General features: G+C 39.6%; 3 protein-coding genes across 6 annotated transcripts in view; 1 reads left to right on the top strand and 2 right to left on the bottom strand.

The window, feature by feature from the left end:
- The window catches only part of ubr3 (ubiquitin protein ligase E3 component n-recognin 3), a 43,355-nt gene extending 39,438 nt beyond the window's left edge, over nucleotides 1-3,917 (bottom strand). For both annotated transcript variants that reach the window (XM_089002743.1, XM_089002744.1), the window contains exons 1-4: nucleotides 3,473-3,917; nucleotides 1,561-1,700; nucleotides 482-634; nucleotides 267-407 (exon numbers count right to left, since the gene is read on the bottom strand). In XM_089002743.1, the coding sequence (XP_088858869.1) occupies nucleotides 267-407; nucleotides 482-634; nucleotides 1,561-1,700; nucleotides 3,473-3,906 (868 nt within the window). In that variant the 5' untranslated portion in view covers nucleotides 3,907-3,917. The remainder of the gene's footprint in view (nucleotides 1-266; nucleotides 408-481; nucleotides 635-1,560; nucleotides 1,701-3,472) is intronic.
- Nucleotides 3,918-4,580: 663 nt separating this feature from the next.
- Nucleotides 4,581-7,136, top strand: mettl5 (methyltransferase 5, N6-adenosine). Of its 3 annotated transcripts, none has more exons than XM_089003151.1 (7): nucleotides 4,581-4,804; nucleotides 4,886-5,000; nucleotides 5,084-5,268; nucleotides 5,381-5,463; nucleotides 6,542-6,593; nucleotides 6,668-6,717; nucleotides 7,025-7,136. In XM_089003151.1, the coding sequence occupies exons 1-7, from the start codon at nucleotides 4,705-4,707 to the stop codon at nucleotides 7,064-7,066; spliced, it is 627 nt and encodes a 208-aa protein (XP_088859277.1). In that variant the 5' UTR covers nucleotides 4,581-4,704; the 3' UTR covers nucleotides 7,067-7,136. The 3 variants fall into 3 exon arrangements, with proteins under 3 accessions (XP_088859277.1, XP_088859278.1, XP_088859276.1); XM_089003152.1 differs by having other exon boundaries at nucleotides 6,658-6,717; XM_089003150.1 differs by lacking the exon at nucleotides 7,025-7,136 and having other exon boundaries at nucleotides 6,658-6,779.
- ssb (small RNA binding exonuclease protection factor La) lies at nucleotides 6,627-14,074 on the bottom strand. Its single transcript, XM_089003149.1, has 12 exons — nucleotides 13,971-14,074; nucleotides 13,267-13,324; nucleotides 13,086-13,189; nucleotides 12,832-13,006; nucleotides 11,358-11,465; nucleotides 11,167-11,270; nucleotides 10,891-10,962; nucleotides 9,938-9,980; nucleotides 9,700-9,840; nucleotides 9,439-9,619; nucleotides 8,357-8,482; nucleotides 6,627-7,245 (listed from the first exon to the last, which is right to left on the bottom strand). The coding sequence occupies exons 2-12, from the start codon at nucleotides 13,315-13,317 to the stop codon at nucleotides 7,160-7,162; spliced, it is 1,191 nt and encodes a 396-aa protein (XP_088859275.1). The 5' UTR covers nucleotides 13,318-13,324; nucleotides 13,971-14,074; the 3' UTR covers nucleotides 6,627-7,159.
- Nucleotides 14,075-14,381: the final 307 nt, after the last annotated feature.

The following is a 14,381-nucleotide window of genomic DNA, read 5'->3' as shown; positions in this document are numbered from 1 at the left end:
GATACACACTTTTCGCCTTACACACTCTGTCTGGGAACCAATTAAGTTCGTAAGCCAAGGTATCACTGTAAGTGACTAAAAAAATGACATTTGCCCATTGCTACAAATTTTCAAGACGTACATGAACACCTTCAAAATTCGCTTTTACAGTCACCTAAATGACAAGATGATTTTTACAGTGATAATTGTAACATCAGATAATCAAAAATCTTACAACCAGATTCGGAATAAAAAAATTAATATGTCAAAGATCATAAATATCTCACCCAAGAGTGTGTCAGCTCCGCCTTCAGCGCCAACATCGCCGGTACTTTGGTGCTTGTCCTCTACAGACACCAGGCCCGAATTCTTCAATGCTGCCAAGTACTTGTCATAATTCTTCTTTGCAAACAAATTGTCCTGTTGGCCTGAAAAATGTCCAAAATAATCAAGAAAAATCGAACTTTGTCTAAAACCGTCATGGCGTCGGATTAGAAATTACCCATGCTCAACTCCTTGAATGTTTGCTGATTGGTCAAGATCTTGGTCAGGACCGTCCGCATTGCTCCCCCCATTTTAGTGAGCTCTTCCAGGAAGGAGATTTGAGGCTCCAGCTGTTGAAGAACCTTCTGCAGGTCTCTCTCAGTTGTGCTATCTGATGCGGGAAGATAATATGACTCTCCGCTATTTCGCCAACATGATGTAAACAGGACTTTATCAGGTAGCTAATACAGTGATACCTTGGCTTACGAACTTAATTAGTTCCTAGACAGAGTGTGTAAGGCGAAAAGTGTGTATCCCAAAACTTAATTTCCCATAGGAAACCATTAAAATGAGAATAATCCGTTCCCAGGTCCCTATAAAACATAATTTTCTAATTTCCTAAGCCTTAAAACTCCACACAATATACCTTATTTTATGTATAATATATGTGCTATGGTATTAAAACCAAATAAATAAACTGTACTATATAATAAAGTCATTTGATTTACTTTTGTAATGGTCGTTGATGGCTTGTTGGAATGGAGTGGCTGGTTTCATCAGCATTAAACACTTGATGAGGAACGTAGCCTTGTTCTTTCACCATCTTGAGGATTGAATCACCCTTGTAGGTGATTTCTCTGCGATAATTTTACCTTGTCCCTCATCAATTGTGTTCTGTTTATCTGGGTTGATAGCTTTTTGCATCAAGTGTACAGATAGCTTTTGCTGGTTATTTGTGGAGCCTGATTGATGGGAATTTTAACCTTAAAGTTTACACTCTGCCTTTGAACTATCAAAGTTTAAATCCATTTAGTCATTCTCTGCCGTCTGCCTGTCTCTTTAATGTTTAAACCACCTCCCCTCACTGCTGCGTTCTTGACCAATCACGTGGCTTTAACCGAAGACTGGAGGCGGGGAATAGAGGACAAAAATGATTCGGCTGCCATTTTGTTCTTAGGAGAACGGGCTCGTTCACTCATCGTGGCAGCTCTGTGTGTAGCCCGAAAAAAAGTTTGTATGCCAAGGTAAAACGTTCATAAATTTAACGTTCGTAAACCGAAACGTTCGTAAGCCAAGGGGTTCGTAAGTCATTTTCACCTGGTTCTGTATAGCCATCCCTTAGATACTGTATGACCAACAGGATAAAGCGAGGAAGAACCAACTCTGACATCAACAAAAGATCTCTGGGAATTGAGGGGATGTTCTCTCCTGTTCTTAATCGATGCCGTCTGCAAAATCTGTTGAAAAAAAAAAAGCTTTTTCTTTAGCGGATAGATTGGATTTTAAAAGATGCCACGGCATGTAGCTATATTTTACGTTTTAAGACTCGCGCTGAATATTCAGGAAGTCTCATTTTCGAGTTAATGACGATGCCTGACGTGACGTCATGGAGGGAACGCCCCTGACTGAGAAAGCGACCCACAATGCATTTTGGGTACTTTGTTGGGTCTGAAAACTTCGCGTTGATGGCGAAATTAGAAGGAAAACACATAAATAACGCGATGGTAAATCGTTGTGTGTTGCACTAAGACTATTATTTGATACTAGTTGACACAAATTCCCAAAAGACAAATCAGCCCATTTCCAACGGAGCTTGGGCGCCATCTTGTGCATTTTCTGGGACGCTACAGTCCAGACACCTCAAAATGACACGGAATAAATTCTTTAATCGATTCCAAACATTTATGCTTTCCTCTTCAGAACTATTTGAATCATATTCATAACTGGATGAGTAACAAGACAGCATCTTCTCCAAATCTGAAGCCATTGTTTTGATTCTAGAGCAAGGCAAGACGTCCTGGCGTGACGTCACGAACAAGGGGGCGGGACCTTCTGAAACCGAAACTTTCTGAAGTCATTTTGAAGTAGTTTTGGGACACTTTAAGTCAGGGGTGTCAAAGTCATTTTTGCCGCGGGCCACATTGTAGTTATGGTTTCCTCTTGAGGGCCGTTATGAATTTGGGGAACCCATTAGAATGTTTAAATCCCTTCAAATATTACATATAGAGCACACAGCAAATTAATGAATAACTCGTTTTCAAATCTTAAGTCAAGAATAATGACTTTTATTGTGGTTGACATCCAAAAATATCACATTTTGGCTCAGATTTTAGCAATCATCATGGAATTTAACAAGTTTGATTTGCTTTCGCGGGCCGAAAAAAATGATGTGGCGGGCCGGATTTGGCCCGCGGGCCTTGACTTTGACACGTGTGCTTTAAGTCATTTTGATTGGTGTTTTGCATTTGACAAAAAATATCATACTGCGTGTTTTGGGTATTTTTGATTCTATAAACGTTTTTCTGATGTCAGTTAGGAAACTAAATTGGTGTTGGTTGTCCTTTAAAGATTAAAAGGGACAACATTTGAGATGCTTATTATTAATCGCCGGCAATGTACATACAGGGGGAAAAAACACTATGATGCCCTCATTGTATTTAGATGATTAACCTGTTGGATTTTTCTAGAATGTTTAAGAGTCCAACCAAAAAAAATATATTTGTTTTTAATCGTAATAAATAATAACTGTTGAATTAAAGTCTTTGTTTATCGAGAACAGCAGGTGCAGTACTGATGCAATCATCGTTTTACGATGAAGCAACATCATTCAACCATGACTCAATCTTTACTCGCACAATTTGACGTTTTGTTTTTTTTTTTTTTGGTAAAACGCATTTTCTCAAACAACCACACAACTACAGATACAGTCATAATCAAATTAAAAATGATAAGTGATGCTCCATATCGATGGATGCGGGTCGTTTTTCAGGCAACGCTAACACGAGTATGTCACCCATTAAATAATCGAAAAGTCGAAATTTCAATTAACCATGCCGATGTGTAGTTTTTTCGAAATCACGTATTGCACAAAATGACATTAAAGTTAGATTCGTAGGTGACGGCAATTTGAATATTAATGAGAAACTCCCTTCCAAATTGCACCTGTCACCGGCTAAGGCACAGCTTAGCATATTTTAGCTTAGTTTAGCTAGCCGGAAACTTGGCTTACCCACTCTCTCGCATGACATTACTGTCTCCACAATCACAGGCCCCGCCAGCCTGGCTCCGGAACATGTTGAAGTCATGACTCGTATGGTCTCCGTTGTTGAAACATTCGGCACACAGTGACATGCAAGGGGAGATTCCACAAGTCCGACATCGATACGCTACAAAATTTGCAGTCCATACCAAACCGCACAGGGTGGCATTGTCATAAGAACGGACCGTTTTGCAGAACTCATCGAACGATTCGCCCCCTGCAATTAGACATTTACACCAGTCAAGCGCTTCGGTATCCGTGGCTGGTTTTTCTGGATTTAGCACGGCATCCAGTAGTTCGTGAATTTGTCGGACCGCAGCGGTGTTGTCAGTTCGTTTTAAGTCTGCCTTCAGGTGGGCGGCAGTAGCTTTCTTGTCCCGGCGTAACAGCGAAGCCGCCATCATTCGCTGGCTTGTTGTCCACAAATTTATTTTTGTTGTTCTCATGTTCTCGCGGGTTCTCGCGATACTGCGTTGTCGTGTTATTTATATAAAAGGGATATGCGGCCTACGAATGACGATAAGGGTCATACGCTTAAAAGAGGTCAAAAGTTGTATTTTACAATTATTTTACTCATGTTTACGGAGTCAATTTTCTTAAACTGGCTCGCGCACTATGTTCAGACACACCTATTATCGTGTGTTTGTGTTTTTGCTTCTAGGCAACAGACAGTTTAAATTAGATCCAAGCCATATGTAAAATGGAAAGGGCAAAAATTTACAAAACGTGATTTTAAAATTTTTAAATTTATATTTTTGAAAGAAAGCGCCCTAACCCCCCCCCCCCCCCCAAAAAAAAAAAAAATAAATAAAAATACAATAAAACGTACTACAAAATCAAACGAACCTATCCATTCCGTTTACATTGATTGGAATTATAATACATGTCATCCCGTAATATTGCAAAATTTGATCAAAGGAATCGCAGCCTATTATAGGTTTCATATTTTATGTGATGGATTTGTGTTTTATTGTGATAATTTCCAATACAATTATTTAATGTGTTGCAAACTTGCATAACGGGTACTATATTTGCGGAAAATCGGAATCTATCCTCGCGTATTTTGTTTCCATGGCGGTCTCTTTTGTTGCATGCAACCCAAACGGAAGTAGTTTCCTCAATCGTAAAACTCAACATTATACTGCAAACGATCACATTTTATTTAATTATTCGGACGATTTAGGACTTAATAATTCCACGTAATGAAACTAAAAGAATTGGAAAGTTGTTTACAACAAGTGGATACATTTGAGAAGCCCAAAATCCGTCTGGAGCAATATCCAACCAGTGCACACATTGCTGGTGAGGAAACAAACGTGCGCCTAACTCATGTGTTTGTTTACTTTTCTTGAAATATATCGAATTTGCTTCGTGTTTCCACAGCGTGCATGCTTTATACGATCCACAACACGTTTAATGATATTGAGGCAAAACTCGTGGGCGATCTGGGATGTGGCTGCGGAGTTCTGAGCATCGGTGCGGCGATGCTGCAAGCTGGGTGCGCTTCGCCATCTTTTTGTCATCATTATTATGATTATGAATACCGAAATCACTGGTTTTACTCTGGTATGTCTTCTGAAGGTTATGCGTCGGATTCGACATCGACAACGACGCCCTGGACATTTTTAGAGGAAATGCGGATGAATTCGAGCTGTCCAACGTTGATCTGGTCCAGTGTGACTTGTGTTCTTTAAAGGCTGAAGATTATCGTCACAAGTTTGATACTGTCATCATGAATCCTCCTTTTGGAACAAAACATAACCAGGGTGCGGGGGGGAAAAAATCGTATACTTTCACACAGTCAAGTATCTTCGATTTAAAATGACATTTAAATGTGAGAATAGTAATCAATAGGGGGTTCTTTTTTCTCTCCTAAAGGTATGGACATGAAGTTTTTAAGGGCTGCTATAACAATGGCAACAAGAGCTGTGTATTCGCTCCATAAAACGTCAACACGTAAGGTAAGTAAAGAGCTCTTATCTGGGTCTAAAGTGAATACAAGTCAGAATTTTAAAGGACAACCGACACCATTTTTTGTTTCTTGACATCAGAAGAATGTTCTATAGCATCTAAAATACCCAACCCAAAACTACCCAAAACACGCAGGCTGATATTTTTTTGTCAAATGCAAAACAATAAAAATGAGCTAAAGTGTCCCAAAACTACTTCAAAATGTTAAGCAGATTCCTTACTTACAGACAGTGTATTGTCGGTGTTCAAATACCTGACATGTTTCGGCGACTACTTCTGCCTTCGTACTTCAAAATGGTGAGTTTCAGAAGGTCCCGCCCCCTTGTTCGTGACGTCACGCCAGGACGTCTTCACCTTGCTCTAGAATCAAAACGATGGCTTCAGATTCGGAGAATATGCTTTCTTGTTACACATCCAGTGATGAATATGATTCAAATAGTTCTGAAGAGGAAAGCATACATGTTTGCAATCGATTAAAGAATTTATTCCGTGCCATTATGAGGCAACATTGGGGGGAACTGTCTCACCCAAAAAAAAAGAGGCACAAAATGGCGACCTCCAGTGGCCACCTCCGTTTCCACAGGCTGATAAATTCCTTATATGGAGCTTGGACGCCCTCTTCTGGCGGCTTTTGGGTGCAACACGAGGTTGTCAGACCAAACAAGTACAGCAAAATACATTGACGTGATGGAAGGACTGCTACAATGTGTCTTTTTTTCGGTCCTTTAGTGACGTCACGTACGGACTCGTCACCAACTCAAAAACAAGACTTCCTGAATATACAGCGAGAGTCTTTAAACGTAAAATATAGCTATATGCGGTGGAATCTTTGTAAAATACGCTCAGTAGAAATCATTTGAAGTGATTTGACAAATTATGGACACAACTTGTCCCCGGTGGCGTCGATTGTCCTTTAAGAAATATTTAACGACTGTTACAATCAGTACTTAGACATGGTTCATAAGACAAAATATTGAATTTTGTCGGCATTTTGCTTCATTTCGCAGGCAATAAATGACCCACAAAAATCGCATGTTTTTCTGACAATTTCTTTTATCCCTGTTCCAGCATATACAAAAGAAGGCAAATGACTGGGGGGTGAAAATGGAAGTCATTGCAGGTAATATCTGCATATTATAATAATTGAAATGAGTAAATCTGACATGTTTTTTTTTTGGGGGGAGGTGGGAACAGAACTGCGATACGACTTGCCAGCTTCTTATACGTTTCACAAAAAGAAATCGGTGAGTTGACATATTCTTCACCTTCTTCTCCAACCGGGATAGCTGCTAAACAAGCACATTAAAAATTGTTAAATTGTGATCCACGATTTATTATTATGAAAACATAAAAAGAGCAAAGCTTTTTTTTAATGTAGGGACCATTTTTGGCCGCATAAGAAATTTGAGTGTTCCGTTGAAATTAAATTCCAATCCAACAAAGATGGAATTTGTACATGATTTAAAAAAAAAATTACATGTTCTGACGCGAAACATAGATGGCAATAAAAATAAAAAATGTGACACCAAGCTTTGAAAAATTCTTCTCCAGGTTGACATTCAGGTGGACTTTCTACGCTTCTCCAAAACCTGAAAGCTTTTGAGCGGAACGGACTAGTTTTTTTTCCCCTCTGTATATAATAAACATTTTGTCCAAACTAAAAGATCAGTGTGTGTGTGGCCTTCCTTAAGATCCATTTTCAGTTTTGGCCACCTTTGCCGCAGGACCGTCAGCTTCCTCAAGTTCTCTTTTCGGGGCCGCGGGTGCCGGAGCTAAAACAAGAAGAAGGAAAAAAAAAAAAAAAAATCACATTGTTACAAAGTCTTATTTTGAAACAAACAGGAAACAGCCCACCCTTAAATGACAACAGACACTATTTTTTTTTTCCTAACTGACATCAGAAAAACGTTTTAGAGCATCTAAAATAGCCAAAACACGCAGGCTGATATTTTTATTCAAATGCAAAACACCAACAACAATGACTTAAAGTGTCCCAAAACAACTTCAAAATAACCCCAGAAATGGAGTTTCAGAAGGTCCCGCCCCCTTGGTTCGTGACGTCACGCAAGGACGTCTCGCCTTGCTCTAGAATCAAAACAATGGCTTCAGATTCAGAGAAGAAGCTTTCTTGTTACTCATCCAATTATGAATATGATTCAAATAGTTCTGAAGAGGAAAGCATAAATGTTTGCAATCCATTAAAGAAGTCCTTCCGTATCATTTTGAGGCGTCTGTAAAATACGCTCAGTAGAAGTCATTTGAAGTGATTATTGCCAGACAATGTATCCGCTCCATTGCCAGGGTTTTTGTCATTTTCATTCAAATTGCAGGACCCACACAACATTGGAGTTTTAGGACGACGTAAACATTCAATGCAGCGTAAGAAAGCTGAGAGTTAATTCCTAAATCTGGCTGGCTGGCTATCTATTTGCTATCTAGCTAGCTATCTATTAGCTGTCTTGTTGGCTATCTAGCTGTCTATATATTAGCTATCCAGCTGGTTATTAACTATCCGGCTAGCCATCTGGCCGGCTGGCTATGTAGCGAGCAACCTAAATGGCTATTTAGTTGCTACCTAGCTAGCTACCTGAAAATAATAACATATATGCTCTATAAAGTTATGTACATGTACAACTGGAGAGAATACTACATACGTTACTAGAAAAACGTTCATTTGTACCGTTGTTCATAACTCGAATGTTCGTAAGTAGGGGAGTGTCTGTACTTCTACAGGTGAAAATGGAGTCGGTGGCTGCTGACAATAGTTTCCAGAGCTGTTGTGGCTCACTATTACATCACATATAAGGCGCAGGGGTCATCTTTTTGAAGAAAATGAAGCCTTTCGGGTGCGCCTTATACACCGGTAAAATATGCCCCAATTACCCTTTTGCTCCTCTTCGTCATCGCTCGCAAATTTCGTCTTCTTGCCCTGGTATTGAGTTCTGCTTTGATCTCTTCCCCCTTTTCCTCTGCGACCTCCTCTTCCTCTTCCGCCGGATCTTCCCCTTCCTTGAAGACAAACAAACCGCATCAACCATTTGTACACTGTTCTAACAAGGAAATGGGCAGACGACAGACAAAATGGATAGAAAACAGTGAAATTTGGACTCGTTTCAATTTTGATAGTTCAAAGGCAGAGTGTAGACTGCAAGGTTAAAATATCCCTTCAATCAGACTGCACAAATAACCCGCACAAGCCATCTGTACGCTTGATGCAAAAAGCTATCAACCCAGCTAAACAGAACACAATTGATGATGAACTAGGTAAAATTATCGCAGAGAAAGCACCTACAAGGGATCATTCCTCAAGATGGTGAAAGAAGGCGACGTTCCTCATCAAGTGTTTAACGCTGATGAAACCGGCCACTCCATTGACATAATTTCCGTTTTATTTATCATCTGAGTCCGAACTGTTTTATTTTGAAAAATGAAAAATTACCAGATTCCATCCGTCTATGACTTACTGGTGACGCATGTCAAAACGCTTGTTTTGTTTTTGATGCATACCGCTAAAATTAGCCCACCGTAAGCTAGCAAAATGAGTTAAAAAAAAAAACGTCTTTGGAAAGTTTATTTTCTAAAGGAAAAAGGCCCAGTAGGGAGCCGGAAGAAGCGCCTACGACTTCTAAGAAAAATCATCATTTTATTTTGTTGTATTTATCCGCCGGTCCGTGAAAATATCGTCAGACATTAAAACCAGTCCGTGGCGCAAAAAAAAGGTTGGGGACCGCTGCCATAGCGCATTTATTATACATAAAATAAAGTATATTTTGTGTAGTTTTAAGGATTAGAAAATTAGAAAGTAGAAGATTATGTTTTATGGGGACCTGGGAACGGATTATTCTCATTTTAATGGTTTCCTATGGGAAATTAATTTTTGGGATCCACACTTTTCACCTTACACACTCTGTCTGGGAACCAATTAAGTTCGTATCACTGTACTTGCTTGGAAACAAAGTGATTACCTCGATCTTTTCCCCGCGATTCCTGTTGCGCTTTAATAATCTTTTTCAGGACGTCTTTCTCCTCCTCCCCTTCGAGCAGCTTCCACGTCACTTCGTTATTCTTAACTTTGAGCTCGCCGTCATTCATCTCTTTGGCCTTCTCAAAAGCTTCTTTTGCCTTCCCATCGAACAACAGGGTGCCCTTGTCGGGGTGTCAAAAACATGGTGGGATGAACCCAAAATGGCGGCGCGGCGACGTATCAGATCTTCGCCGCGACTTACCTCTTTTGCTCCTCTGGTAAAATCAACCCACTTGATTCGTCCGTGCCCCGAGAACACGTCGTGGAAATCTTCTCTGGAAACATCTTGCAGCTCGCCGGAGAACTTTAACAAGGAACCCGAATATTCTTCCATGAGCGCATCCTGCCAACCAGTAACCAGATCAGTAAGGCCAAGCGGCAAAAAAAAGACGTTTGTTAGAGGATTAGACGGACGGACGGACGGACGGACGGGATCATACCATATTCTTCTCTTCCATGTGTTTATTTTGTGCTTCTTTATCCCTGTGGAGAGATTTTTGGAAGGAGCAAGTAGGTTTTATTATTATTTTTTCCACGCCTGAGACAATAAATAGCTATCTATTAGCTGTATAGCTATCTACCTAGCTATCGATTAGCTGTCTAACGAGCTATTAGCTACATAGCTATTTTCTATCGATCTAACTATCTAGCTGTTAGCTATCTGCTATCTATTAGCTAGCTTTCTATCTGAGTTATTCCCGGTTGAGAGAACGCTGGCGCGTGTGGCTGCCACTGCTCACCCACAGAAAACGTATCCTGTTTAGCTATCGATTAGCTGTCTAGCTGGCTGGCTAACTATCTAGCTCGCTGTTAGCGACCTAGCTAGCTTGCTGTTAGCGACCTGGCTAGCTTGCTATTTTTTAATCTATCTATCTGAACGCTAGCACGTGTGGCTGCCACTGCTCACCCACAGATAAACTGATCCTGTGACTGTAAAGTGACCTTGAGAGTTTTTAAAGGCGCTTGTAAATGAAATGATGATTATTATTATTTATTTTTTTCACGCCTGAGACAAAGAATAGCTGTCTAGCTAACTATTAGCTACCTAGCTACAGTAAAGTCTCGTTATATCGATATTCAAGGGAGTCCGAAAAAATATCGATATAACCAGGACTATCGATATATCCGATATCGATATAACGAGACTTTACTGTATTTTCTATCTATCTATCTATCTATCTATCTATCTATCTATCTATCTAGCTAGCTGTTAGCTATCTAGCTAGTTCGCTCGCTATTAGCTATCTATTCCAGGTTCCTGGAGTTATTCCAGGTTGAGTGAACGCTGGCGCGTGTGGCTGCCGCTGCTCACCCACAGAAAAAAATTGACTTTGAGAGTTTTGAAAGGTGCCTATAAATGATTTTTTTTGTTTTATTATTATTGTATACTCACTGTTTCACTTTTGCTTTTGTCTCTGCTTTGTGTTGTTTTCTCTCTACTAATTTTTTGGCATGGTAGGCTTCCCTGAAAGGACAAAAAAAAAAAATGGCGGTTTTAAAGTCATAAAGACTGTCACATACAAAGAATGCAACATTCTGATTCTGATGGTTCATTTCTTGTATGTCTTTTGCTAAATCGACTCTGTGACAGTTACATATTGCTAAAAAAATCAATCAGAATCATTGATCACATTGATACCCCAACACTTTTAGTCGGGGTAACGCACACCTTGACAACACCAGCATTTCGTTGTCTTTGAATGATTTGACGTCGGCACGTTCCAAGAACTGCTTGGATGACTCGTCGGTGTCAAAGCAGATAAAAATGGATCCCTGCCAAAAAAAATAAAAAATGGATCAGAACGCAATTCACGAAATAATGTCACCGTCAGACCCAATAAATCTTGTTTTTTTTACTACCTTGAATTTCCTCTCGAGATCTCTCCTCATTTGAATGTTTTCAATGTTGCCTTTTCCATTCAACCACTCCTGGATTTCATCAAGGGAGGTTACCAAGGGAAAACCTTTCTGGAGAAGCAAATAGGAACAAATTATTGTAGAACATCCGGGTATGATACAAAGAGGAAAATATAACATCATATTATAAAAAAAAATACAATTACAGTAAAGTCTCGTTATATCGATATTCAAGGGAGTCCGAAAAAATATCGATATAACCGGGACTATCGATATATCCGACCCTGACATCCGACTTACGGCCGAGTTCTGTTCCAATCAAATGGTCGTAAGTCAAAACGGTCGTATGTCGAAATGGTCGTAAGTCGAAATCCATTCCAAATGTTGAATAGAGACTCTGAGGCTAAATGACTTGCAAACTCCCCCCCCCCCTCTGGTGCCATCACGTGGTCGATTGCTGTGCGAGAGTGAGATGCTGGCTGGCTAGCCAAAAATGTCGTACACGTTGCAGTGCCAGGCGTAGAATTAAATAAATAAATAAAGGGTCTGGAGGTCATGGTTGTAAGTATGGGTGGTCGTAAGTCGAGCTGGTCGTAAGTCGGATGTTACCTGTATATATAGGGATAGAGCTACCAGCAAAATTTTACTTCGCTAACGAAGCTTTTCGGATGAGGAGTGACACATCCGACACCTTCAAAGAAGTACAGATGACGGCTAAAGAAACCCTTTCATCGAATTACTAATATGGTGATACCTTGGCTTACGAACTTAATTGGTTCCCAGACAGTGTGTATCCCAAAAATTAATTTCCCATAGGAAACCATTAAAATGAGAATAATCCGTTACCAGGTCCCCATAAAACATCATTTTCTACTAAATAAGCCTTAAAACTACACAAAATATACCTTATTTTATGTATAATAAATGTGCTATGGTATTATAATGAAAGAAATAAACTGTACTGTCTAATAAAGTCGTTTTAGTTACCTTTGTGATGGTCGTTGATGGCTTGATGGAATGGAGTGGCCGCTTTCATCAGCATTAGACATTTGATGAGGAACGTAACCTTCTTTCACCATCTTGAGGAATGATCCCTTGTTGGTGCATTTCGCGAACGACCCATCACTCATTGAGGCACCTCCGTGTGTATCCCGAAAAATAGTTCGTATGCCAAGGTAATATTTTCATAAATTTAACGCTCGTAAACCGAAAAGTTCGTAAGCCAAGGGGTTCGCAAACCGAGGTATCACTGTATTCCGAAACATAATTTATGGCATAAAAATGTACACCAAAACTACAAATTCTCTTATTTGACAGAGAAAGGCACACACAATAATTTGATTTAAAGAAACTACAGATGTGTAGTCTCAAAACAATAACAACATGAAATTAACCCATTTCTTAAACAATTGTGGGACAAGTTCTAAATATAACAGAATAGGGCGCTCGTTTTAACAACACAGTTTTCAGAATTTACCATGTAGACGGATTTGTGTTTAACAGCATCTTTGTATTCGTCGTTCAATTCAGGTAATTGTTTTTCTGGACACCTCCTGATTTTTGTCTTGTCCTCGCTAATTTCCAAAAGGCCGCTGGTTGATTTCTGGAGTGCGGAAACGATGACGTCGGTGTCAGAAGTTAGAGATTTCAATCTGTGGAAAGAATGTGAAAAATAGCCAGCCAAAATCCTGAGGAAAAAAAAACCCTGGAAAACAATGTAAGCAAACAAACCTGTTAAATTTGAGCATTGTCTCCAAAGTGACCCAGCCATCATCAAGCTGAACTTGTTCTTTGAGAAACTTGTCTCTTAGAAGATTGTGATCGCCAAAGTAGTACTGCAGGCAAGCATATAATAAACACTTTAAGTATTTATGACCATTACAGCATAAAACCTATTGTAATAATAGATTACCTCAATTTGTCGAGCCACTTTCACTTCAACTGGTGACATTTCTTCGGACATGACTGTTCTGTGCGCAAAACACAAAGGTCACATTGTCTTCTATTCTGAACCCTTTTTGGACGTGATTATCAGCCTACATATTCTACTTAATTCAATCAAATTGGATTAAGTACCTTAAACCAGTAGGAATTTATAGGAGTAAATATTGAAACGTTATGAGAAATGCTTCCACGATTTACAGGTGCACATGGTAATTTGGGTATGGATAACATGGAGGGTTGTGGCTTATCCCCTGTAAAAAAAAAAAGTCCTAAATTTTAAACCCCTGGGCGAAATTAACCTTATGTAATTATCAGTTAAAAGACGAAATCGATCGAATGGTGTTTTTTTTTCCCCTACTAGCCTACAAGCTAGCTAACATGTCGCAGTTGCACACCGGCCACACAACGTTCTCCTATGTCGACAATAGTTCTATTTCGAAACATTTCTTTAGTTTTTACGTTAACACCACAACGGTAATTGCGTATAATTAAGTGGCTTTTTCACACGTTTAATCAATTTAAACCACACGACTCCATTCTGACTCTGGACAGACAACACGCCGCTTAAACAGGCTAAACGGGGACGTCCTCCTTGAAGCAACAAAGACAATATTTTGAAGGAGATTTAAAATATCAGTTTCGTCATACATCGAACGATTGTACTGTACTTACTATTGAATTTATACGAGTCTGTTGGAGATTTTGTCGTTCAAACAGGAGGATTTCAGTTTAGCACCAGTTCGTACATGTGAAACTGCGTGTTACGGAAAGCCGGCAGGACCAAAAAGATATACGCAAACCACACCAGTGGGAGTAATGTTATTAAATGGTCGCTAGAGGTCACTGCCGTCACACAAATACGATTACCTGTACACGAATGTTGTCAAACAGCTTGTGTAGTTACAATAATCTTCTTTCTTCTTTTCCTTTCGGCTTTTCCCTTCAAGGGGGAGAAGCCACGGCTATAATAACAATAATAACAACAAAAACAATAATAATACACATGCAGAGCCAACAATCAAAAAAGTGGAGAGAGAAGAGAGAAAGAGCAAAGTAGCACTTGTCTCGGCACCCCTACGCTCC

Source organism: Hippocampus bargibanti, linkage group LG08 (assembly GCF_051943395.1).
Source record: "Hippocampus bargibanti isolate YZ-2025 linkage group LG08, ASM5194339v1, whole genome shotgun sequence".
Lineage (NCBI taxonomy): Eukaryota > Metazoa > Chordata > Actinopteri > Syngnathiformes > Syngnathidae > Hippocampus > Hippocampus bargibanti.
This window is presented reverse-complemented; position numbering and strand designations above follow the sequence as displayed.